The sequence below is a fragment of the Miniopterus natalensis genome, chromosome 10 (assembly GCF_054644295.1).
Source record: "Miniopterus natalensis isolate mMinNat1 chromosome 10, mMinNat1.hap1, whole genome shotgun sequence".
Taxonomy (NCBI): Eukaryota; Metazoa; Chordata; class Mammalia; order Chiroptera; family Miniopteridae; genus Miniopterus; species Miniopterus natalensis.
In genome coordinates, this window is record NC_142090.1 from 42,511,442 (window position 1) to 42,538,726 (window position 27,285).

Genomic DNA, 27,285 nt, shown 5'->3' on the forward strand with positions numbered 1-27,285 from the left:
ATTTTAATTCAAGTGTAAATAATGCTAATGCAGTTTAATTAAGCCCAAAAGAGATCAAGGAGGCTTTTGATTCCCCTTTGAACTGGGATTTAAAACAAGAAGGAGATTTAGAAAGGTAGAAGAACATGCCTTATACCAGGAATAGTTGTAACAACTGCTTTGGGGAGTGCTGAGTATTTGCCAAAAATACAAGATGAATTCAGAGTTGGGGCAAGTAAGATTGAAAAGGACGGGCCAGTTACTAAGTAAAGGGTCTTAGAGACAGGCAAAGTGCTCCAACTTTCCTCTGAGAGGGTACTGGGTAGTCAATAAAAGCATTTTTATTAATCATTGGTCATTTTAAGATGATAAAGACTACAGAATTAAAGTTACCTCTAATATTAAATTTATTTCAAAATATGATGAGAGAAGCCCATCACAGTCTTGAATTGACAATTAACAGTAGTGGTATGTCCAGGCTAAATTTAAATTCGACAAATATTTATTGAGCATTTAATACATGCCAGGTACTAGGCTCCGAAAATATAAGCATTAACAACACATGAAGGACATGGACAACAGTGGGGAGAGGGACTGGGACAGGGTGAAACGGGTCATTGGGGAGAAAAAAGGACATCTGTAATATTTTAAACAAAAATAAAATTAAAAAATAAATAAATATAAAATTTAGAAAAACAACACGTGAGCCCTACCCTTAAATTCACAGAAAAACAAAAGAGACAGACATGCCAACACCTAGCTTTAATATCCAGTTGTTACACTACTGCATGAACAAAGTGAAGAATGGGAGAGAAGGATGACTATAAAAATCTTTAAGGAAATAGAATTGATAACAAAATATGAAGGGAGGAAAAGGAATAGTCAACCTCCTGGTTTTGAATCTGGCAATCAAGGATAAAAATACCTTTAAAAGTAAGCCAGGAGGGGGAAAAGGTAAATCCAGATTTGGTTATAGTGATTGATATTCATGTACAGATAGGTCTAACAAGCAGTTGGAAACATATAGGTAAAGGTTATAGATAGATAATCGCAAATAACTGCATCACAGAATCATCTAATTTTTGGAGCTACAAGACTTTAAAACTAATCCAATCCCATTTTACATATCAGGAAGCCAATGCCTAGTAGGGTTAACAATCTGCCCCAGGTCAGTCACACAAATAGTTACTGCAAGAGCCAGAAAGAGAGCCCAGGTTTCCTAACTCCAAGTCCAGAGTGCTTTCCACAGGCCACAAGGAGGTGGTGCTGACATTATTGGCAGAGAGGAATTGGTTAAGAGTGAAGAGGAGAACCTTGCTTGCATTCAACATTATGGGCAGACAAATCACCAGTCAAAAAGACTGAGACATTAAAGAGAATCAGGGCACTATCGTGCTATACAAATCAAGACAATGTTAGGAACTAATCCACTCTGTGAGATGTTGCAGAGGTGTCAAACAGAACAAGTAGAAGCCTCTCTAATAGTTGGAATAAAGCTCTGAGACAACTGTAGTAGAGTGGTACAGACCAAAGCAGACTATGGAAAACTTCACTACAATGAAGAGGGGAGGACTGAAGGCAGCAGCCATGTCAGGACTAATTTTCTCAAAAAACTCAATAGCAAGGGATAACAAGATGAAACAGGAATTTTAAACAAGCACACTTCATTCGCATGACCAATTTTTCCGCCTGCAGCAGAGATGGAGAAATTAAAGGTTTCAAAAATAAAGGTGCCACCAATATTTATCCTATTGTTGCCCACTACTACTTTTGCTTAGTGTTTTTTGCCAGTGTTTGTGTGTTTTTTAATAAGATTTATTTTTTATATATAATTTAAAAATATATATCTTTATTGATTTCAGAGAGAGGGAGGGAGAGGCAGAGAGAGAGTTGACATCAATGATGAGAGTCATTGATCTGCTGCCTCCTGCAAGCCCCCTGCTGGGGCTCGAGCCCACAACCCGGGCATGTGCCCTGACAGGGAATCGAACCCTGATCTTCTGGATCCTAGGTCGATGCTCAACCGTTGAGCCACGCCGGGCCGGGCATGCCAGTGTTTTATGATTTTCAACTAGGTGACAAAAGAATTTTAACTGAGAAAAAAATAGTCTTTTCAAAATTATGCTGGGACACCTGTATAGCTACATGGGGGGGAAAAATGATTTTTTTTTAAAATCCTCACCTAAGGATCTTTTTTCCATTGATATTTTTAGAGATTGGGGGGAGGGGGAGGGGGAGGGAGAAACATCAATGTGAGAGACACATATTAATTGGTTGCCTACCAAAGGAACCCTGACCTGGGCCACAGATCTAAACTGGCAACCAAGGTATGTGCTCTTGACCGGGAATAAAACCTGAGATCCTTCAGTCCTCAGGCCAATGCTCTAACCACTGAACAAAACTGGCCAGGGCAAAAGAAAAATTATTTTTGACCATTACCAAGCTATAAAAACTCTTGGGAGAGAACATAGGTGTGTATCTTCATGATCTTGAATTAGGCAACAGTGTTTTATATATGACACCTGAAGCACAAGTAACCAAAGAAATGAGTAAACTGCACTTCACAAAAAAAAAAAAAAATCTTTTGTGAAGGACAGTATCAAGTGAAAATACAACCCACAAATGGGAGAAAATATTTGCAAATCTCATATCTGATAAGGTATACTTTCCAGAACACCTGAAGGACACTTAAACCTCAATAATAAAAAGACAAACAACCCAATTTGAAAATGGGGAAATGATTTGAATAGACATTTCTCTAAAGATGACATACAAACGACCAACAAGCACGTGGAAATATTCTTACTATCATTAGTCATTAGGGAAATGCAAATCAAACAAGGAGGAGACACCACTTCATGCATTCTAAAATGGCTTCTGAGTGAAATGGAAGTAAGTGTAGATGAGGATTTGGGGATATTAGAACTTTTTATACATGTATGAATGTAAAATGGAACATTCACTATGGAAAAGTTTTTGGAAATTCCTCAAAATGTTAAACATGGAGTTACCATATGACCCAGTAATCCCATTCCTTAAGCATATATCAAGAGAAATGAAAACATTATGTTCTCAAAAGCTTGCACAGGAAGGTTCATAGTAGCATTTTTTTTAACAGCCAAAGAGTGGAAACAACCCAAATGTCTTTTAGCTGATAAATGAATAAATAAATCCAGTGCATCCATATAGTACAATATTACTCAGTCATAAAAAGAACACGGTTCTTATATACATTATGACGTAGACGAACCTTGAAAACATTACACTAAGTGAAAGAAGCCAGTCACAAAAGATCACATATTGTATGATTCAATTACATGAAATGTCCAGCAAAGGCAAGTCTACAAGTACTGAAAACAGATTTGTGATTGCCGGGGTTTAGGGAAAGAGGGAATAGGGAGTCATCTCTCATACTTAAGGAGTTTCTTTTTGAGGTGATGAAAGTATTTTGGAATTAGATACTTCTGATGGTTGCATATTCTCGTACTGAAAGCACTGAACTGTACACTTTAAAATGGTGAATGCTATGGCATGTGCACTATAACTCAAAAAAATATAATTGAAAACTTGAAAAGAAAATGCCAGTGCTTTTATGGAGTCGTTTAAAAAGTAACAATATAATCAACTCTTAATTATCCATAGGGGAATTAACCACTTTGCAGATTACCAAAGATAAAGCCTTGGGGTTCATTTGTTTGTTTATTTCTCACCCAAGGCTATGCTTATTGATTTTAGAGAGAGGGGAAGAGGGGTGGGGGGGAGAGAAAAACATCCAAGTAAGAAAGAACATCGATTGGTTGCCTTCCATACCTGCCCTGACTGGGAATTGAACCTGCAACCTTTCGGTATACTGGACAGTGCTCCAACCAACTGAGCCACACCGGCCAGGGCTCATTTATTTTTAATGCCAGTTTAGTTTTCCCCATCTAAGAAAGCATAATTACAAGGTAAAACTAAAGCCTCTCCATCAGGCTAAGCAACAATAAGGAGTCCCAAAACCACTACCTATTTACTTTCATTTAAATATGAAAGTAAATGGAGGATACTCCTGGGGGATAACAATAAACCTTATGTTTCATTTGGAAAGTTGTTTGTTTTTTTAGGAATTTTAAATCAACCTTGTGAGTGCCCATTTGGAGATCTTCCTCATTATCACAGCCTTCAGCTCTAGCAAAATCTTCAACATCCTGCCATTCCTTATTGCTTCCCTTATGAAAGCACAGTCGTGTGCCTAAAATTTAAGTAGAAAACAAATATTATTTATGTGACAGTGTGCTACACAAGTAAGCTGTAAACAAATTCAAGTATATTTTTTTACCTTTCAAAAAACAGTGCCAAGCAGTTGAAGGCCAGGAATTGCACCATCCCAAATCATCATCATCTGAGAGGGAGGACATGCAGAAAATGCCAGATTCTGACTCACTATTTGCCTGTGAAGAAAAACATGATAAACTTTTTTTATTTTTAAACATATCTTGTTACTGTCTGTCTCTAGTTCAAGCTTTCAGATTCTCTCCTTACTAAGGGATAACTTAATCATGCTAAACTTTAAAAACACACCTTTGAAAACTGAAGTTTTTGAAAGTTTTAGTTAAATACATATTACCACTTGTAGCAAACTTTCCTAATAGTTAATAGAGCTGTACATAAAATTAAATCCAGATCACTAAAAGGAAGAACAATGAGACATACTCTTTTCCATCTGTATGTGCTTCAAAAGACTTTTTTAAAGAGAGAAAGTTAATATATTACAAATGTTGTGCAAACTTTGTAAAAGTTTAATCTCATGAATAAACTCACCCTTTCATGTCTGACTGGTGTTTCCTCCTTCCAGTGGTGAGGGAAGGCTGGCTCACTCTTAGAAGAAGAGGACACTGGTGGAGGGCGTGCATAGGAATGTAAACTTTTGCTAGTAGCTATGATGTGTACAGGAGATGATCTAAAATAAAGAAGCAGTTTTAACCAAAAAGCGTAGGTCCTTAAAGCAGATCTTTCCTTTTGATGAAAAAAATTTTATATTCAAAATGCCAACATTATTATATATAAGACACCCATGGAAAACACTAGTAAAGACATCAATATTACATTTATAATATGATGTCCCTTAACTTCTTACTCAAGCCCCCCTCATACATTTTAGTTTTTTCATATTTGATAATGTATTTTAAATTCCAAATTGCTGTTTCATTTATTTTTATATCAACAAGTACATATAAATGTGAACATTTTCATTCATGAATAATAACCCCTGTGCAGGGTTCCCTATCCATTTCTTTCTTCTACTTTGATATAGCCAGTAAATCTTAATCTGAGTGAATCTATGTTTAACACTGATTTATCTACGAACCACATATCACCGGGCAGATACAATGAACTACCTTACGCTAAAATGCTCCAAGTTTTTATAGCAGAAAGCAGCCTATCTGCAACTTCTTATAACTGGACACTATTTTTTGTTTTCTAATACAAACTTGTTGAAAAGTATCTACATATATAAGGCTAATTATTTTCCCCCAGGGTCACCTTTTAAAAAGTAACCCCTTCCCCTCAAAAGTCTCTTTACCAGGCAGTGCTCCTTTTAGAGTACTTGAGCTAAAATCCTTCCCCCACACACAGGTCAGCTATTCACAGAGGGGGAACAGTAAGGAGCAAGCCCATAAAGGATCACCAGTAATGTTTACTGACACGAGAGTTTGGAAAGCAGCATAGAGGAAGAAAAGAAAGTAGATCTGTCTGAAACTCCCAAGTCAGAACAATTCTCTGAAATGCCAAATAGGGCATTGGTACTTAACAGAAAAAAGTATATGCATGTCTGTACTAAGCCCCTTTTCTAAAAAGGGAGGAGGGACATCTTAGTTTCCAATTCTTCCCTAATTCCCTGAGAAATTTTATTAGCCCTCAATTTTAATTTTATTCTCATTAACCTTTTTCATTATACCTTTGCAGAAATCATTTTAAAATAAGGATCTATGAAACTATACTTTGCTTTCATGTTCATATCACTTCATAAATAAAAACCCCACCAATTTCCAAGCATTATAGCATACTCTCCAATCTATTTTGGATTTCAAAATACAAAAACTGCCCGGCCGAGCATGGCTCAGCGGTTGAGCGTCGACCTAGGATCCAAGCGATCAGGGTTCAATTCCAGGTCAGGGCACATGCTCAGGTTGTGGGCTCGATCAATGACTCTCTCATCATTGATGTTTCTATCTCTCTCTCTCCCTCTCCTTTCCTCTCTCTGAAATCAATAAAGATATATTAAAAATAAATAAAGCTAAATGTTATTATAAAAAAAAAAAAAAAAGAATATGAGCTTCATCAATTCTTTTGTTTAACCATTTAGAAGTAGTAATGCCATACACAAATACCACTGGTTTCTTCATCCCTCTATCTATTCATGGATAATACAAATTTTACCTGTCCTCAACCCCTTGGTGCTATACAACTTCAGACATCCAAAGCTCAATAACTAACATAGTTTAACACTATGAAGTTGTGGGTGAACAGCCACTGACAATGTTAGAAGGCAGGCAAGACAGCAGAGTATGTCTCTTGGTCTTGTTCCCTAGGATGAAGGGAAGCATAGAAAATGCTGCAGAGAATAAATGGACATCTTCAGGGAGATACTGCTTTACTTATCTTCTTATTTATAGTTATTTTCTTCTGAAGGGTTTACTCAACTTTCCATGAACTATGTTATAAATCTTCGTGAATTTGTGATGAAAAATTAAAAGTATTATTTTTAAATTAGAAAGAGAGGGGAAAGAAAGTCAACAGTAAAATCAGGGTCTGTTTGTTTTTGAAATGTAAAAGAATTTTTAGCTTATTGACTATTAAGATTATAACAAAAACTGGGACTATAATGGAATACTCTAAAAGGCAAGTTTTCTTTCTTGTGGAAACTCATGGAATTAAACTGAGGTTAAATAAAATGAATTTGCTCTAATCACAACTAATACACTGATAAATAGAACAAAAGCAGCATAATTCAATGGGTTGTAAGAAAACCAAGTTTCACACCTAAAAAGTTTATTCTTTGGCAAAGAATTATACTAACTTAGGAGCACTTACCAAAATTGAGCTATTTCTACATCACCTTGTATGAACTATGGTCTATCCACACACGAGTGCGATCTGCATGTTTCTCCCCGCTACAATCTTATTATATGTGTCTTTTTACATAGATAATTTTATGATTTTAGGGGTAATTAATAAAATATAATCCACTTAGGTCTCTCTTGGAATATTGCTTGAAAGCTTCCATACTTTCATAGCACCACAACTCATTTTCTTAAACTCTAGTCTTGGGTATATGAAACAGTAGTTCTCACCAATGGGAGTCCACTTTTATAAGTTGACGATTTCAAAATTAGCTAGTTTTATTTTTAGAAAACAGATAAATAGCATAAAGTCACATACACTGGAAGAAAATAAACCTAAACAAAAGAGGAACTGAACTCAAGGCTGATAAAAGTTTTAAAATATAATGTTATTTATAATTATAGTTCTTTGGACAACTATAATTTTCATTTCAATAAGTATAAATGTAGCATAAGAAAAATATTTCTTGGTCTGATTTATTTTCTGGTGACTTGAAAACATCTACAATTTTTTTTTTTAAATATATCTTTATTGATTTCAGAGAAAGGAAAGGAGAGGGAGAGAGAGAAATAGAAACATCAATGATGAGAGAGTCACTGATCAAGCCCGCAACCCGGGCATGTGTCCTGACCGGGAATCGAACCCTGATCGCCTGGATCCCAGGTCGACGCTTAACCGCTGAGCCACGCCCAGCCGGGCCAAATATTCTTCACTCTGCTGTTTTCTTACCACTTTTATCTAATTCTCAGAGTATAAAATCATGTTATTGAGTGGAATAGTTCTGATCTTTATAAGACAAGAAACTTAATTCTAATGACTTTACTTAAACCCTAATTTAAGCAAACCATTCATTAAATGATTAATAGCATTACTTTTAAAACTAGGAAAAAATAATTAATAGCTATTTGTAATGATAGAAGTTTTCAATAAAATACACTATTCTTACCTGTTGTAAAATGAGCACTGCATAAGTGGACTTTGTGGACTGGTGGCAATATTTGCTAATTCTGTTAGCCAATCCACCTCATTTTCACGGTAAGTATTTTCTGTTATGTCTGAGGTATTTTGGTTCCAAGATGGTCTTGGATATTCTTGATGTGAAACATCTGAACTTAGCTGGTATATGGCAGATTGGGTAGGATCACTTTGAACAGCCTGAAGTTCAGGAAGGTCATCTGCAAATACACACTCAACATTATAAAAAGGAAATTACTAACATAGGGCAATACTATAATTACAGTTGGAAGAGAAGTCCTCAAATTTAGCTAATTAATTTTGTGAAGAAAAGTATAAGTTCAAAAAAAATTTTTTTTAGTGAAACAAGTTTCAGTTTTAATAAATGACACCTAGTACATTAAGGGTTAACAAAGCTTAATAGAAAAGTAAATCCAACAAATGTAAATGTACTAATAACTTCACTACCTAAACCATGTAATTACCACAACTGTTCATAGACTGGAAAAACAAGGTTTGTGTTTCCTGATCCCACCCCCCTCCCCCCGTTTTTTTATACTTCACCAAAGAGTAATACACACACTCTCGAGACATTTTTATATGAACACATTAATGAGGCAAAAGGCATTTTATGTGTGCATATATATATACTTATTGTTCACATACTTTTATTAACCTGTTATATAAGATTGCTGCAACACTGAAAACAATTTTCAAAGATAAGACCAAAAAAATCATATTATAAATTGTTAGGTACTACTTACTGAATTTTATACAGGCCAAATCATTTCTTTTTACTGAGCAATTCTGAACTCAGTAATTTATTGGTTATTTTCCTATAAATGTGTTCCTGAAAGGTACTTCATGATATACTTTTACTCCCTAAAAGACTAGAAGTACTACCCAAATACTACTCATGTACACACCAAGCCTATGAACACTATAAAAAATTCTAAAAAATGTAATCCTAAAATATTCAAAAAAAAAAAAAAAAAGGAAAAAACCATCTTGCACACCTTAAAAAGTCTCTATGAAACACATACATACCTACATACTCTACAGATTTATTGGTTCCTGTCAATATATGTCAATAAACTCTTCTAGTCTTGGAAGTTCTCTTCAACTGTCACTGTAAATGTACTTACATATAATACCTATGTAGGCAAATGTCCCAGAATAGCATACTAAAACTGAAATAGCTTACTTAAAAGTACTGATTCAGGATATCCATTCACAAAACTGAGTAAAAGGTATCCCTGCCTTCACAGAGCAGCCAAAATATCATACCAATTTGAGATAACTCCACCCTATAATTCTCGGGTTGGTGTAGCCACTTCCCTTCTCTCATTGCCAACATCCTTCTTTGACCATCACTTTTTTTTTTTTGCTATAAAGAGTTTATTTCTGTCTTTCAAGTTCAGGAAGTTAACTGCTTTTAAACTTAAGTCATTTTAGATAGTACTAATTTTTGAGCCCCCTAGGCCCAAGTTCCCAATTTCCTCCTGAAACCTAAAATGTGATGGTGGAGTCCTGGCCAGTATAGCTCAGTTGGTTGGATAACATCTTGTGCACTAAAAGATTGCCGGTTTGCTTCCTGGTCAGGGCACATGTCCAGGTGGTAGGCTCAGTCCCCAGTAGGGGGCATGCAGGAGGCAGTCAATTGAAGTTTGTTTCTCACATCGATGTTTCTCTCTCCCTCTCCCTTTCTCTCTCTCTCTAAAATAATCAATAACAAAATCATTAAAAAATTTTTAAAAATAAAAATGTGATGATGGAGAATCAATTATCTGATCATAATGGTGTCTTTGCTCAACAGTAACCACTACTCAATGAATATTAGGGCCCAGCAAACTCTTGGCATTCAAACATGTTATGTCCCAAGGCCTTTAGGATCTCCAAATTCCCACATAGCAATCCAGCATATAATCTCCTCTCTTTCATCTTCTGTAAAATGAGGATAATCACATCTTCTTGAGGTTTTTGTGAATATTAAGGAAAACTATATATTAAATGGGGACAAAGCCAAGCTGAAAAGCTTGGCAGCAAGCCAAAGATACTCATTAGCTGTTTACTACTTCAACACCTCAAAGCAATACAATTCAAAATCATACCTCAACAAACCTACACATTTCTACAGGTCACAAACCTTTGGAATAGCTGAGCAGTAGTGATAACCACAAATGTCAGACTCTCGAGCTTCAAGGGTCCACTGTAACTTCACCGTCATACTAACAAACCATTAGTCATGAAGAGTGGCCAAGCGTAATTTACTGAGCTCACTGGGATGTTTCAAAAGTAACACCTTTTGAAAAGCCACACAGTAGGGTTTTCCTAAGGTTTTCAATAGCCCAATCTTTTCCCCACACAGTAAGGCAGGTTAGTATAATAATAATCTGTAAAGAACCATAAATGATAACCATAAATAGCTCAAATTTATGATGGTTTTAAGTTCTATTTTTAAGCAATAACAAGAGATTATTGAACACTAATGTATAGAACTTCACATACTTTTTAGCAGTTCACATGAAAATTAATCTGAACTTCAGAAAGATCCCTAAAAACGTTTAAAGTTTGTTTACCAAGCTCCATGTGCTCATCACAGGAATTATAGCCGGGTGAGGATGGCAAATTTTCATTACACTGCAGCAACTCCAATGAGTCATTCATTCCTGAAGCTCTCTTGTCCATTACCAGCAGGAGTTTCTGTACTGCATTCGGCATCTGATTTGTCTTCACTTCCCACACCATGTTATGGTGCTCCGACTTTAAAATAAAAATAATGTAAGGAAAAAAATGTCAAATCGTGATGGAGATTATGTAAGTATAAAATCAATCAGAGACATCACAATGTTGTATCTTTAACTTAATCTTTACATTGCTATTTGTATCACCATCAAATCCTTTAGACCAGCATGACTCCCTGATATCTTGGTCTACATGCATGTACTCAGCACTAAATTATACTCAACTCCTAAAGGATAATTTATAAAAGTCCTCTCTTCTAACGAATAAAAGCACAGTTTTTTAATCAAGATCTCTTTCAGACCCCAATATTGAAACCAACAAAACCTTTTTTAGCCCAGGCAGGCATGGCTCAGTGGTTGAGCATCGACCTAGGATCCAGGAGATCTTGGTTCGATTCCCAGACAGGGTACATGCCAGGGTTGCAGGCTCAATACCCAGCAGGGGGCTTGCAGGAGGCAGCAGATCAATTACTCTCTCATCATTGATGCTTCTCTCTCTCTCTCTCTCCCTCTCTCTGAAATCAATAAAGGTGTATTTAAAAAAACAAAAAACCTTTTTTAAACTTGTAACTTCAAATATAGAAGAAAAGTAACAAACTTTCCTCAAATTCAAAAAGACTAAAAGATTGTGTTTCTTCATTTTTTTAAAGATTCTATTTTAATTTCTCTTTTACTGTGTTCATTATTTTGTTTTCTCATCCTGTGAAATAAGTTTAACACACTTAAAATTATATTCTCTAAAGAATATTTAAGATTAGTTTCTTAAAATGGCTATATATTATACTTCTCATAAAAATAAAAATGTTCTTGTCTTCTTAATGAGAATTTGGAGCCGAGCCATAATAAAAAGATACCTGTCCTTCTGAATAGGCTATTTCTGGAAAAATGAATGCTAATCATGAGAGATTTAGCTAAATAAATAGTAAATCCACCTTCATCTCAGGGCCACAAAGTTATCACAAGCAAGAAAATAATACATGAAAACACACCTAAATAATTTCTCAGGGAAGTCCACCAACTACATTCTGTTATGAGAGTAACCTTTGGACATGATCAAATTGGTTATTTAACACGAGTGACAACACTAGAAAGATTTCCTGATTTCTTGGGCTCTACTCCAAATCTCTTGAAAAAGAAGTTCTGAGCTAATACGAAATACACAAAAAAATTCTGAAAACATTATTTTCCTCCAAATAAAATATACTGCTGTTAAGTCACTAACAGTACCCCAGCCCAGCTAATCAAAAACTGAGATGTTCAATGTTTAATATTTAGACCAGAGCTAAGTCATGACATACCAAAAGACACTGGCAATACTGACAATTTTTTTCTACAGAGGCCTTTCCATAATCTTTTAAATTATGAAATATGTTTTTCTGACCATAAAATATATAATCACTGTAGCAAACATTTAAAAAGCATTTTTAAAAAAGTAAAATAATTAGTTCCAATCCCTCCAACCAGATTTGGATACTGTTAACATTGTGGTGTATTATCTGACATCTTTTTCATGCAGATATCCAAGATCAAATTTTTCCTCATATACTTTTACCTGGACATAAGTTCATAAGCATTTTCCTATGTCATTTACTTTTTGCAAACATCTATTTTAAATAAATAACATACATATGGATGTACCAAAACTTACTTATTCCTCCTATTGTTGAATATGTTCCCAGTTTTTCACTCTTCTAAATAACATTGCATTTACATCCTTTTTTTAAGTATATGCTTACACCTGCTTATTTCTTTGGATTCCTACAAACAGATTAGTTGGTGGCTGGCAACTAAAAATCTTCCTAAGGTTCTTGATACATATAGCCAAACTGCATTATTGCCTTTATTTCTAATATGCTATTTTGGGTGCTTTCTGCCTGCACACCTAACAAATGACCCATATCCTGGGCATTGCTTTAGAACCTTACTCAATATCAACTGTATGGTGTACTATGTAGTAGTGAAAAGGGCACTGGGTTAGGTCTTAAGAAAACATGGGTTTTGATTCCAGCTTGATCACTTACTAAACATATGACATAAGTGACTGAGCTTCCCACTAACTCAACCTCTTTTTATTTAAAAAAATAGGGTTAATGATACCTGCACAACTTTCCTCCTAGAGTAGTTGTAAGGATGAACTGAAACAAACTAAGTGAAAAAAAAAATGTAAAAATGACTTCTTTATATTTTGGGCACTTAATGTCCTAACTAGAACAGTTATTGAGATTAAGAATAGTACACAACAGGAGACCAGACAGCTATTCAGCTTCAGCAATTTCTTCTCTGGGAAATACTATTTAAGTTATCCAACATATCTCAATAAAAGTCATGTGTCATGCCATTACTTTGGGCAAATAACAGTTTATCTACCTAGAATATATCTGAGGCATTTGCATGAAATTAACACTTCCAGTTTAGCGTAATCTATTATGTACTGATTAATCCGTCTTAATATATAAAGTGGTTACAGCAAATCTGCTGGGGTACAACAATTTCCTACAAAACTGGTGGCTACAAGAAATATGATTAGTAACACAAATTGATTTAAATAAAAACTGCCCAAATCAGGATTCTAAGCCTCTACCTTCTCACTACAGAAGTCTAGCAAACTTAGCTTGATTAGTGATTCTCAACCCTGTGACACAATGATTCCCAGGCACCACCTCCAGAGTCTGATTTATCTGGTCTGGGGTATAGCCCTGCGCACTAGTTATTTGTTTGCTTTCAAAAGAACCCCAGGTGCAGTGTGAGAACAAGTGGGCTAAAAACGATTGCCAAATTCCTTTTTACTTAAAAAATACATATATTTATTTTTTAATAAATACTACGTCCAAGATACTAGTTGCAGTGTTAGCACTCAATAGTGAATCATGAATCTCAAGGAATGTACTTTAGTAGAAAAATATAAGTTAACAACCATAGTTCTACAGATTGGGGTTTTGCTATGAATAGGTAAAAAGGAAGGGAGGTCTCTGAACAAAAGAAATTCAAACGACACACAATTAGCAAAGTGTTGGATGAGATCAGGAGGACACAGAATCCAGTATTATCAGAAGGTAGGATGGCCTTGCGTGTATTGTGGTAGTGGATACCAAAGCTGGAAGGGTAGAAGGAGATCAGAATCTTCAATCCTAGTGTAGGAAACTGATTTGGGGTTTTTTTTGTATATAAGAATAAGGATTCTAAAATTAGGCTGAATTTATGGATCAAATTTGTTACTTACACCCAGCTGGTGTGGCTCAGCTAAGCATCAACCTGTGATCCAGGAGATCCGAGATTCAATTCCAGGTCTTCGGACATGCCCAGGTTTCGGGCTTGATCCCCAGGAGGGGGCATGCAGGAGGCAGCCGACCAATGGCCCTCTCATCCTTGATGTTTCTCTCTCTCCCCCTCTCCCTTTCTCTCTCTCTGAAATCAATAAAGATATATTTTAAAAAAAAGTAAACAAACAAAATAAAATTTTTATGCCTTATTTATAAATGGAAGTAATACAAGCATCTATCTCATAGATGTAAAAAGTGAGCCAATAAATGTAAAAAGCTTACAGTAGTGCTCAACACAGAGCAAACCCTTAAAGTAGAGTGGCTAGTATTATTGGCTATTATTAGACAATGGAGAACCACTTAAAATTTTTAAACAGAGGTCTGAGATGCTCAGAACCATACTTTAAAACATTCTCTTCACCTCTATACAAAATCATATTGAAAAACTGAGTATGTAGGAAAATTTATAACAAATATTTAAGGGAGAGTGTTAAAAACAGTGTATTAACATTCCCGACTTCTATCCATGTAAGCCACATGTTCCCAGCTTCCTTTGCAAGAGCTCTCATAAAAGAAAAGGTAACTGACAGGATCAATACAGATTCCTTACTGAGTAATGCCTAAGACATGAGAGGAATGTCATTACAGATGTGGCTTGTTTAAGTCAGCCTCAGCTTTAATCTTAAACTTGAAAATTTCTTTTTACCTTTATAATGAAATTTGGAGGTTATTCTACACATACATATCTCCTGAAAGCTATCCTAAGGTGTATGAAACAGTGCTGTTCTTGGGGTCCACAGAAGCAGTGTTGGAATTTGTCTGCCTTCCTCCTTGCTCTGCAGATCTCTTATTTTCTTTCTTCACAGCTAGGCTTTCTCTCATCAGCAGGTCCAGCAGGTCCGCCATTCACCATGTACCATACATACACTAATGACCTTGCAACTATCATTTCTTCAGCACCTAGCCTCAGTTATCTACCAATACCCATCTCAATATTCCTTAAATGAAGTTGGAAAAAAAAAAAATTTTAATTTCAAAACAGAGCTACCTACAATAAGAGACCAAATAAACACTTGCTGAACTTGAGTTCTATGTGTCTATACTTCACTGTTACTGGCTATCAAAAGTTGGTCTTGAGATAATGGAGACTTTGCTACTGTAAACCTCCTGTATAGTAACTGGGAACCTAGACTTAATCAACAGACTTCAGTGTCACTCTTATAGACCATGTCATCATGGGTAGGTCACTTAACCTCAGACTTGCAGTTCCTCTACTTTCCTCACAAAGCTAGTGTGAGAATTAAACACAGGAACACAAAATTCAAACCCATATACAAATTAAGTTTTTGGCTCTCTCTTTTTTCTATCAAACTATCTGGGGCAAGCAAGGCCCTTGATACAGTAAAGGAATAGCTGAAGAATCCATATTCAAAAATACTCCCTTGCCCTAGCCAGTTTGGCTCCATGGTTAGAGCGTTGGCTGCTGGACTCAACGGTTCGATTTCAGCTCAGGGCATGTACCTTGGTTGCAGGCTCCATCCTGGCCCCCACTGCAGTGCGTGTGGGAGGCAACCAATCAATGTCTCTCACATCGATGTTTCTCTCTCTTCCACTCTCTCTGAAAAGCAATGGAAAAAATATCCTTGGGTGAGGATTAAAAAAAAAAATACTCCCTCACATACATCATTATCAATTAGACATTCATTTTGATAAATACGCTCCTCTTTCAAATATTTCCTGGTAGAGCTAACCCTATTGTTCATTTATACTTTTGTATACTGCTTTGGTATTACAGAATTCACATGTCATCTCTTCACTAGATCACTGATTCTCAAAAAGAGTAAAGTTCTTCAGCAGCTGTACTTTGAAATGTCATATTCAGTATTACAAAATTTTATTGGGTGGAACTGGGAAGAACCTACTGCTTTTGTTCAGCAAACTTTCAGAAGTACATATCCAAAAAAATTTTAGATAAAAGGAGAGGGAGATAGGACTAGAAATAACTCTCAGTGAATGAAACAGAAGGAAATAGGTTTCAGTGAATGCCTACTTACTCCGTGCAGAGCATTTCCAGTTTATCTAATCTTATATAGACTCTGCCAACTAAATAAGTTTTCTTTCTGAAAAGAAATGAGAAAATGACAAAAGATATAGACCAATACAAATTAAGATTGCTACTTTCAAGTGCCTATTCCTCCCTGAATTCTTACCTTTCCATCCTCACTATGGATTTCACAGAAAGGAGCTTCTATATGACCTCCTTTAATCATGAAGGACTCCATACCAAACTCAAATTGTTTGGGAGCAAAGGGTGAAGAGAAGGTAATTTGCAATGAACTTACATTACTATCATGAGAATTGAGGTATGTAAGGTGGATTACAAAATTCCACACTAAAATGAGCCTCCATAACTATGTTAAATGCAACTTTCCACACCAAAAGCAGTTGGTAGGGCCTTAATGAAGTTCTAGAATATTTTCCATGAAACTTTAAACAAAAGATTTCAAAGAAATGTTTCTAGCCCTAGCCGGTTTGGCGCAGTGGTTGGAGCTGACGGATTTTGATTCTGCGTGCCCTGGTTGCAGGCTCGACCTCCACCCGTCAGGGCGGGTGCAGGGGTCAACCAATTGATGTCTCTCTCACATTGATGTTTCTCTCCCTCTCTCTCTTCCACTCTCTGAAAAGCAATGGAAAAAATATCCTAGGATGAGAATAAAAAAAAAAAAAAGAAAAAAGACATGTTTCTACATTTTGTTTGCCATTGTGCTACGGAAAAAAAAAAAAGGAAAAAAACACACCCAAACAGTGGGTGATTATTTTTTTGGTAAAATATACTACTATAGAGTATCACTACCACATACTACTTACATGACTGAAGAATTTAACCTCTACACCTGTTTTCTTATTTGCAAGTGGGACCAGTACCTGTCTACCTATCATAATTACTGTAGTATAAAAGATACTGCATTCCACATGCTTACCTGATTCCAAAGCATTCTTCCACCTCAACAGTCACTGCTGCCCAGACAGACCACTCCTTGCCTTTGCTGGACAGTGCCAAATGACACCTATACAAATTCTTAATTCTGAGCTGAGCTGAGCTGACACAAAATGCTGGTATCGATGAAGATAACAGAACACCCATAATACACCACCACAAAAAGCCATGCACAAACCTGTTTAAAAGGACTATCAACTGAAATAATCTAAAATTCATTTATGAAACTTGTTTTCCTAAACTTGTAAACCTAAAACACTTTATATCATCTATAACCACTTGTAAAAAAAAGCTTTTCTAAGCTACTATCAATAGTTTTTAAAAATTCACATTAGGAGAAAATTATTTTTCTATTCTCTATGGAAAATAGTATAAAGTATGATATGAAGCACCAAAGTACATGCAGATCAAAATATGAAGGAATATGAATATTACTGATGTTTCAGGCAGTTAACAAGGATATCACTTTTCTTGAATTTTGTGATATATAAGGTATGTCAGCTTTAAAATATTTTAATTTATTGATTTATATTTTCACCCTAATATTCATTTTCGTATTTAAAATATAATACATGCATGACAGCACTGATAGATTCTTCACTGCTATGACAGTCTTGACCTAAATCTCATGGTCCACTGACAAAGAATTCTTCTCTCAGAAAGTATTAGGATAGCCCCTTCCTAAATTTCCTTCCTCTTTTGGATTTTCATATAAAAACACAGATATGGCATACCAAGAAAAACAGTCAATCCTCTTTATCTGCAGATTCTGTATTTGCAAATTTGCCTACTCACTAAAACTTCTCTGTAATCCGAAAGCTAATACCCATGGTGCTCTCTTAGTCATTCTTGAACTTGCACTGAGCAGGAAAAGTTTGAGTCCCACCAGCTGAACGTTCCAAGCAGATTTCGAATAAGGAGAATCTCTGCCTTATTTCAGCCCATACTGTAAATAAGTGTCTTTTCCAGAAAAAAAAACACACAAATAAATAAAATATAATACATGCAAAATACCTGGCATTGTTTCATTAAAATGGTCGTAATTTCTTATGATAATTTATGACAGGAAACAAACGTACTGGTATCTTCATTTCAAACAGAAATACAAGACACCAGCTTGCCATTCTCCCTACAGGAAATCTTCAGGGCTAGCAGCTTATTCAGTCATTAAGCCCAGGCCATATACCTCCTCAACTGAGCACTAGGGTAGTGACAAGAGTCCAAAGAAATAAAAATACAGCAGAGGAAACCATTCTTCAAGTGACAGTACCATGTTTGTAGTCTAAGAGGTAGACAACTGTGAAGCAGGGAAGACTGTGGAGACAAGTGTGCAGGGAAATCCAGGGAGAAGGTAACCTTTTAACTAATGTATGTGGAAGTGAAAAAAGTATGAAAAGTAAACAAAAGGGAAGGGTTTTGCAGGCAAAAAGAAACGGTAATGGGCTTGTAAAACTATTTAAGATGGACTAGAAAGTGAAATCAAATTTTCATTCTATAAATAATGTATTAGTCAAGTTAGAATAAACAGTATTTTGCTGTAAAATGGCTTCCTCAAAAGTATAAAGTAGTTCAAAAATTTAAAAGAGTAGATTCTATTCTTTTGAATAGAAGTCAAATTTCCTTAAAACTTCCCTTCCCAAATATTACCAACAGTTTAGTCAAGGAAACTGAACAGAAGATCCTAACAGTCCTTCTTTTTTTGAGAATTAACGTTTTATTTATTTTTGAGAATCAACATTTTTAACTTTATTTTTATTGTTGACACTACTACAGATGTCCCCATTCCCTTCCCCCTGCCCATCTCCATCCAGCCCCTATCCCTCAGGCCATCACCACACTGTTGTCTGCCCGAATGTTCTTTGGCTAACACCTTCAACACTCCTGGTCAGCAAAGTAAAGCAAAAGACAATAGCAAAAAATAAAAAATAAAAAAAAATAAAAAGTTCTAGGAATACACTACAAATGTACCTTACTAACAGTTAAACAATAGAAAAGTATTCACAAACGTTAAAATTACCCTAATTCTCAAAAGTTAACTTTAATTTCAAAACTAGTTTGGAGTCATCTGTTACAGCTACTTAAGGTGGAAATAAGTAAATTTAAAGCACTTCGTCAGGATTGCTGGTAGGACTCTTAACATTCCAAGTATACACAACTCCCTTTTATTTATCCTTCCATTTTATAGCATCAGTGGCTCCCTGAGGTTGAGTATTGTCCTGTTGTCAGCGCTCCTTTTAAAAACGACTCTTCCTGAAAACTTCCTAAGAACTAACTCTAAGTGTTACAGAATGCACAGAAGCGAGTGAAATCCCCTAGACATCATGCACCGTTTAAACAAGCTACAAACACGAGGCCCCCGCGGCCGACTTCGCCTGGATTTTTTTGCTGTTTTAATCGGCCTAGGGCAGCAGCATAGGTTGGAAGGCGGAGACTGGAATCGCCTGCCAAGTCTCAGTTCTCCGTCAGAGAGGCAGCGCCCGCAGGTTCACGCCAAGTCCATCCCCCACCCTCTTTCGCCATTCATCGCGGTCCCCTCCCCTCCCCCATCATGTGACCACAGCCTGGACTAGAGGCTTGTTTTTCCCCTCCGCTCAGCCCCACTGCGCAGGCGCCTCGGAGCCCATTCATTCGAACTGCGTAACAATGAGCCCCGGGGCCCAGCGACTCCGCGAGCTCCCCAGCTCGGATCGAGCCCCTCTCGCATGCAAAGAAGGCGGTGCCTCACTGGGGTCCCCCATCCCCGGCCGGTCCCCCACAGCGGGCCAACCTCCAACCCTCCGCCCACACGCGGGGAGTTGAAGTCAAACTTTACTGGGCAGCCCGGGCGCCGCGTCGGCCCCTTCCCCCGCCCGGGTCCGCCCCAGCTCCGCACCAGGTCGGGCCACCTTTCGCGCACCCCGGCTTGGAGTGAAGTCCTCCCCTACTCCTCCCTGCCCCCGCCCCCGAAACCCCTAGAGCCGCGCCGCCGCGAAGCCCAGGTGAGCTCGCGGGGGACGCTGGCCCAGTGGGCTTGCAACGGGCAGTTACCGGATGGCTAACTGCCCCCACCGTGAAGACAGCCTTTCGAGGACGAGGAACGCGGACCAGAGCTCGCCCCACCGTCGGTTCCCCTCGGGATCCTGCCCCTCCCTTCCCCACCCCCACCCTTTCCCGAACTGAAAGACAACAAACCCGCGGCGGAATAGGGGCAGCCCCGGCGCGGGCGGCCCTGGCCACGACAACACCACCAGCAGCTCGCGTAACCCCTCTCCGACTGACGCCGGCCTCCCGGCGCGCGTTACTGCTCCCGCCACTGCTCTTACTTTTCAACCGAAACTTTCCTACTTACCAAACCCGTCGCCATTACCAAGTCTTTCAAGCTTCGTCTTCCCCCTCCCCTCAACCCCCTGGGGGTTGAGCCTCCGCCCAGCTCTTTTGCCCTCTTACTGGTCTCCAGAACTGCCGTTCAATTCTTCCCCTTTCCCATTGGGTGATACAGTGGCCTTCCTCGGGAGGCGGGCTTGTGTTGACTTTAGTGTTTTGTTTACTGGAGGGAACGGCATGTCAGTCACCGGAATGAGCGCTTTGGATTGGATTACTGCCGAGACTCCGGGGACTCACGCCAAACTTTGCCCCCGAAATGGATTGTGGGTTCGTAGTCTCAGCCTTGCTTCGTACCTCTGGGAGACGGCACGCCGCAGGAACTGGTTGGACTACATATCCCAGAGGTGCGTGAACAGCTCAGTCTTGATAGTAAACAAGAGTCATAGGGACACGTGTATCAGCTCGTTTGTTTTGGTGTCTGGAACAAAAGGGAGGAGGCGGAGGAAGGGAGTGTTTTAAAACTTTGGCCTCTTCTCTTACTCCAGTCCTGTCTTAGGACTCAGAGCAGCCCCATCCTCTCGCAAGCATCTGTTCCCGGCCCTACACAAGCAAAGTGTGTCGCTGCTCAAGGTTTGGCAGCAGGCCAAGGTATTGTTTTAGTGCTAGGGGAAGGAGATGACTACACACAAGCGGAAGCAATGCAGCCTCGCGAGGGACCTAGTCGCCCACAAATCTCAGTTCTAGTCATGATGGGGACTATAAAAGTGGTGCTGGCCTCCAGCGAAAAAAACTGGCTTTTTTTTTTTTTTTTTATTCTGAGCCTTTCCTCGTCACTCCCAAGACAGTAACTTAAGATTTATTTGCCAACTCAGTTCACCCAAGATTTGTTGCAGGCTATATGCCAGGCGCTGAGAGACTTGGGAATGGGCAATTGAGCGAGAAGCCGAGGATCTGGAGATTTTACAAAGCTGTAAAGGGGGTTGGGCGATTACTATTTGCTTTGAAATTGAGGGAAGTTAACACTGCGTTTTCCGTATTGACCAGCTTGTTCTTTGGTTAAGGTAATACAGAGGGGTACAATGTGACTTAAACTGATTTAATGTGTGAACCATTATTATGTAAGTTTCTCAGGTGAGTTTTTGGTAACTATTTCCCCCCTCTCCGTAGCTTCCCATTGCCCACTGCTGAAAGAAAGAATGTCTTTCCACTTTGTTTCCACTAGGAGTTCCTCCTTAAATTACTAATGCTCTGTCTGACTCACCAGAGGATGACTTCTCTGCTTTACAGTAACCTTCACTTTAAACATGGCTATCACAGCCCATCTAGTCTATAATTGATGTGTTTACCATTCACATTACAAAGCCTTTCTAAAGCCTTTTCCCTCTGAACCTTTAGTGTTTAATCATTTAAGCTATGCTTAAGTTTATATCTTTATTATATGTGTGCTTTTAAAGAGGAGGAAAACCTACATTGGTAAGAAATCAGTAAAGTCAAACTTTTGAAAAGAACCTGAAAGTATAACTAATTATTTCTTTAATTAATTACATTTCTTGAATTTTTAGATTTGCCTGAAAACCACATAAAAAATCAAGAAATCCAAAATTACCTTTGTATGTTGAAACAAGTGTTCAGATTATTTTAGGGATTCCCTGTGTGGACAAAAAAGAGGCAACATACTAAACCCGACAGGTTCAGGGGAGGCCAGCATGGCAGGCCTTACAAACTCAGAGACCTAAAGTAACCGCATGGGATGGTTTGAAACTAAAACTGTATCGCTAAAAGCAGGTCTTGGCAGGTAGTCTTGTCCTAGACCCATATCTTCCCTGACAAAGGTCAGTCTTTACCTTAACTAAGTCTGCCTATTGTCTTTTGCATCTACCAAAACATTCCTTAGGAATGTCTGGGTAATTTCCTCCCCCATCCCCCATCCCTCAGTACACAGCCACCTGAGCAGAGACCACAAATCCCTTCTTTGTTATTGTTATCATATTGTTGACTTACCTATCTTATACCCACCTATGTAAAAGAAATATATTCGTTTTACCTTTTATCCAGTTCCAGAGATTCTCCCGCCTCCCTAATCTATCACCAGTGAATTTCATGTGACCCACTCAAGCCTACTCCTGTGATTGTAAGGTGTAAGTAAGGTGCAGAACTGCCATTCTCTGTAGCATTTCCTCATCCCCTTGAGATTTTGCTTCCCAGCAATTGTCATCATTTTGGTTCAAATAAACTCATAAAAATTCTTGCAGGTTTGGACAGTTCTTACATTGACACCTGTTTGAATGCTTAAAGTGAATGATTTATAAAATAGTCCTCCCTATCATGTGATCAAAGGTTTACTTTCTGTATTCACAAATAGTAATTAAACATATTTATTCTGCCCGGCCGGCGTCGCTCAGCAAGTAAGCATTGACCTAGGATCCAGGAGATCGTGGTTAGATTCCCAGTCAAGGCACATGCCCAGGTTGTCAGGCGTGCAGGAGGCAGCCAATCAATGACTCATCATTGATGTTTCTTTCTCTCTCTCCCTCTCCCTTCCTCTCCGTGAAATCAATAAAGATATATTTAAAAGAAAAACAAAACATTTTTTTCTGTAAGTAATTTGGAGGGGCAACAAAATGTCAGAATTTTTTGCTGAGTAAAAAGGGAAGGATTTGAATATAATAAAAGGACAGAGATTAATAGAATAAACAAAAAAAGAATGCAACTGTGTCCATGCAATTCTGTGTATCCATATTTTCTTCCTCGTCTAGTTTTTTTCAGTAGAGGTTCATTGTGCCCTAGAATTGAAAATATAAACTCCAGTGTTAAATTTGACAAAAGAAAAATCCATGGAATTCACCTAACCATTGAAAATTAAAATCTGAGATATTTATTATGTCTTTCTCCAGGAAATTAAAAAGCTTCCCTTCCCCAAAATATGAGCTCTCTAAAGACCTTGAGCCACTCCTTTGCCCTCTTCTGAGCATCAACTGTGAGATCTGCTTTTGACTAAACCTTACTTTAAAAGTGTTTTCTATTTGTTTTACTGAAAGCTCTAACAGTGAAATGCTTCCTCTCTTTGTGGCCTTCAGGCTAGTAGCTCCTGCTATAGATACGTAGTTAACTACAGGAATTCTGCTTGAGGCTTGAGCAGCCCCTTTATTAGCAAAGAGGTGGAGAACTATGCACAAAATGACTCTAGAACCAGACTCATATCAGCAGGGGTCAGAGGACCCTCCAGGGACTTGGAGAATTAGATATTTCTCACTTTTCCTTCAATCCCTTTTCTTGTCTGGCTGTCTACAGTCTCTACCCACCTCTTTGCCTCACTGGTGCATCCTCTCTTCCCTTGATACATATAAGAAGCCTGAATTTTAAGCTCCCTTAAGATGGATTTGAGTATTAGTTCTCCCATCTTCTTGAGCTTTCTTACTCCAAACTCTGATGTATTGAAGCATCAGGCACAAAAACCCTGTACCTGTAACAGCCTTAGTGGAGATATTCTTATTGGTGGGTACTGTGATGAGAAGAGTAACTTTAACCTCAGATCAAAATATTGTATATTATAATTTATCTTTTTAAAAAATATATCTTTATTGATTTCAGAGAGAGGAAGGGAGAGGGAGAGAAGAGATAGAAACATCAATGATGAGAGAGTCGTCATTGATTGGCAGCCTCCTGCACACCCCTGACTGGAGATCGAGCCTGCAACCCGGGCAAGTGCCCTGACCAGGAATTGAAATGCAATCTCCTGGATCCTAGGTTGATCCTCAACCGTTGAACCACGCCCAGCCGGGCAAATATTTCATGTTTTTAAATTCTTGCAGGACACCAGTTGAAAATTACTGCACTAGCCTGGCTGGCATGGGTCCTATAATCCAGGAGATCGAGGTTGGATTCCTGGTCAGGGCACATGCCTGGGTTTCGGGCAGGATCCCTAGCAGGGGGCGTGCAGGAGGCAGCCAATCGGTGACTGACTCATCATTGATGTATCTATCTCTCTCCGTCTTCCTTCCTCCCCCTGAAATCAAGAAAAACATTTGGGGAAAAAAAGAAAGAAAATTGCTCCCCTGTAGTAATAAAAATGCTGAGGATATTTAAGTGCAGCTTTAAGGAGCAATTATGAGAAAAAGATCTGCCAAAGATATCTTTTAGCCAGTACCTCTCCGAAAATAATTAAAATGTTATTTGGCTTTAAAAAGTGTGATTCATACACATTTCAAGAATATAGTCATCGTGTAAAAGGAAGTACAATTAATTGTCAACCTTTGGTCTAAAAGAGGCAGTGGAGCTTTAGGGATGCGTGTTTATTCTCTTGTTCCTCAGCAGGATCCAGGTAGGTTTTCCATTAGGACAAAGACAGAAAATCAGCAATTGGAAGCAACTTTATTCAAGAGTTTGACCAGTCATATTTACTGCTCATAAACTCATTCAAGTGTTCTATTTTGTAAACTTTTTTTCATGTTAAATATAAAACATTTAGGGTTTCACTTCTGGATTGTTACAGTTAAGAGGCAAGGCATCTTCTCATTTGAGAATCCATTTTCCGCTTACACTTAACTTTTCCTTGCACCTGGGGAAAAAAGTCATTTTATGTTTTTCCATTGAAAGTAAATAATGCATTCACCTACTATAATGAATGTTCTAATTGTTAGTAACAAGACAGCTCATGTATATACATTTTATAATATATGGGTTTTTCTTCTATATTTGGGAAAATGGCAAGACTTGGGCTGTGGTTAAATAAAAATCTGGAAAACCACCTAATAGGTGGCATTTCATTTTTATTGTGTAGACAATTACTTCTATATCAAACATCATCACATGCTTCTTCAGGATTTCCTAGGCAATTTTAGATTTACAATCAGAGCATAAAAAGGGACACAATGACCCAGATCTGTTGGTCAAATAATAGTTTTCCTCTCAAATCTGTCTGCATTAGAAACTTTCTATAAATTTCTCTATATACTAAGCTAAAAAACATCACTATTAAGAAACTATATGAAGCCAAGAATAATATGAGGAGCCAAGAGATCTTAATTGCCCATGAGTCCTGCCATGGACACACAAAGTAAATGATTTTGGTGAAGCCACTCATTTATAGAACTGAATTGATTTAAGCTCTTGTAGTTACTGTTGGGCACACAAGTCCTCTGGAAATAGTTGGTGTACTTTATTGCTTATATATGTGTAATTATGCTTTTAATGTTTTTGCTTTTTAAATACCTGTGAAGAGTAACAGCTATATAATTTCAGTTGCTCAACCAGTTTTGCTGCCTTTAAAAGTATCCTAGAACAGGTAAGGTTGTCTCAATTCTTATTCCACTTTCTCTTTGTGAAAATTCTGATATTCAATATCAGGCTATACTGTACACTACTTTTAATTGTAGAAGCCAGCATTCCTTGTAACTGTATCCTTTATTTTTTTATTGAATTTATTGGGGTTGCATTGGTCAATAAAGTTATATAGGTTTAAGATGTACAACTCTATGATACATCATTTGTACATTGCATTGGGTGTTCACCACCCCAGTTCAAGTCTCCTTCCATCATTATTTTCCCTAAACTAGCCACTCCTCCCTCGCCCACCCCCATCTCCCTCTGTTAATGACCATACCTTTGTCTATGATTTTTTTTATTAATCCCCTCACTTTCTCCACCCAACCTCCCCCAGCCCCTCCCCTCTGACAGTTATGAATCTGTTTCTATTTTGTTTGTTAGTTTATTTTGTTCATTACATTCCACATATAAATGAAATCATGCAGTATTTGTCTTTCTCTGACTGGCTTCTTTCACTTAGCATAACTCCAGGTCTATTCATGCTGTCCCAAAAGGGAAGATTTCCTTTTTTATGGCTGAGTAGTAAACCACAGCTTTTTCATCCACTCATGTGCTGATGGGCACTGGGGCTGATTCCAACTCTTCACTATTGTAACTGCAACTACAGTGAACATAGGGGTGCATATATTCTTTCAAATTAGTGTTTCACATTTCTTTGGATAAATTCCCAGAAGTGTAATCACTGGTCATAAGGCAGTTCCATTTTTAATTTTTTGAGGTAATTCCATACTGCTTTCCACAATGGCTGCACCAATCTGCATTCCCACCAACAGTGCACTAGGGTTTCCTTTTCTCCACATCCTCACCAACACTTGGTGTTTGTTGATTTATTGATGGTAGCCATTCTGATAGGTGTGAGGTGATATATCATCGTTTTAATTTGCGTTTCTCTGATGATTAGTGACATTGAGCATCTTTTCATATATGTTTGGCCAACTATGTCCTTTTGTAGAAGTGTCTATACATGTCCTTTGGCAATTTTTTAATTAGATTGGTTTTTTGGTGTTGAGTTTTATAAGTTCTTTTTTATTTTATTTTATCTTACTGTTTTAATCCTCACCAGAGGATATTTCTTCCATTGCTTTACAGTGAGATTGTAAGAGAGAGAGAAAGAGAGAGAAACATTAATGTGAGAGAGACACATTGATTGGTTGCCTCCTGCACGTGCCTCGAGCTGACCAAGGCCAGGGATCGAGCCTGCAACCAAGGTATGTGCCCTTGGCTAGAATCGAACCAGCATCCCTTCAGTCCACGGGCCAATATTCTAACCACTGGGCCAAACCAGCTAGGGCAAGTTTTATAAGTTCTTTATAAATTTTGGATATGAACCCCTTATCAGGTGTATTGGCGAACATGCTCTCCCAATCAGAGGATTGTCTTTTCATTTTGTTGATAGTTTTCTATGTTCTGCAAAAACTTTTTAGTTTGATGTGGTCCCATTTGTCTATTTTTTCTTTTGTTTTTCTTGTCCCAGGAGATATCTCAGAAAAGATAATGTTACAAGCAGTGTCCGAGATTTTACTGCCTGTGTTTTCTTACAGGATTTTTTATGGCTTCAAGTCTGACATTTAAGTCTTTAATACCTTTTGAGTTTATTCTTTTGTATGGTAGTCTAGTT

The 27,285-nt window shown here is 37.8% G+C and overlaps 1 protein-coding gene across 1 annotated transcript in view; it reads right to left on the reverse strand.

Annotated features, from left to right (window-relative positions):
- HBP1 (HMG-box transcription factor 1) overlaps window positions 1-20,402 on the reverse strand; it is a 32,487-nt gene extending 12,085 nt beyond the window's left edge. Inside the window, exons 1-6 of the mRNA XM_016204767.2 lie at window positions 20,368-20,402; window positions 10,617-10,800; window positions 8,030-8,258; window positions 4,780-4,918; window positions 4,298-4,409; window positions 4,098-4,210 (exon numbers count right to left, since the gene is read on the reverse strand). Coding sequence (XP_016060253.1) covers window positions 4,098-4,210; window positions 4,298-4,409; window positions 4,780-4,918; window positions 8,030-8,258; window positions 10,617-10,800; window positions 20,368-20,382 — 792 coding nt within the window. The 5' untranslated portion in view covers window positions 20,383-20,402. The remainder of the gene's footprint in view (window positions 1-4,097; window positions 4,211-4,297; window positions 4,410-4,779; window positions 4,919-8,029; window positions 8,259-10,616; window positions 10,801-20,367) is intronic.
- Window positions 20,403-27,285: the final 6,883 nt, after the last annotated feature.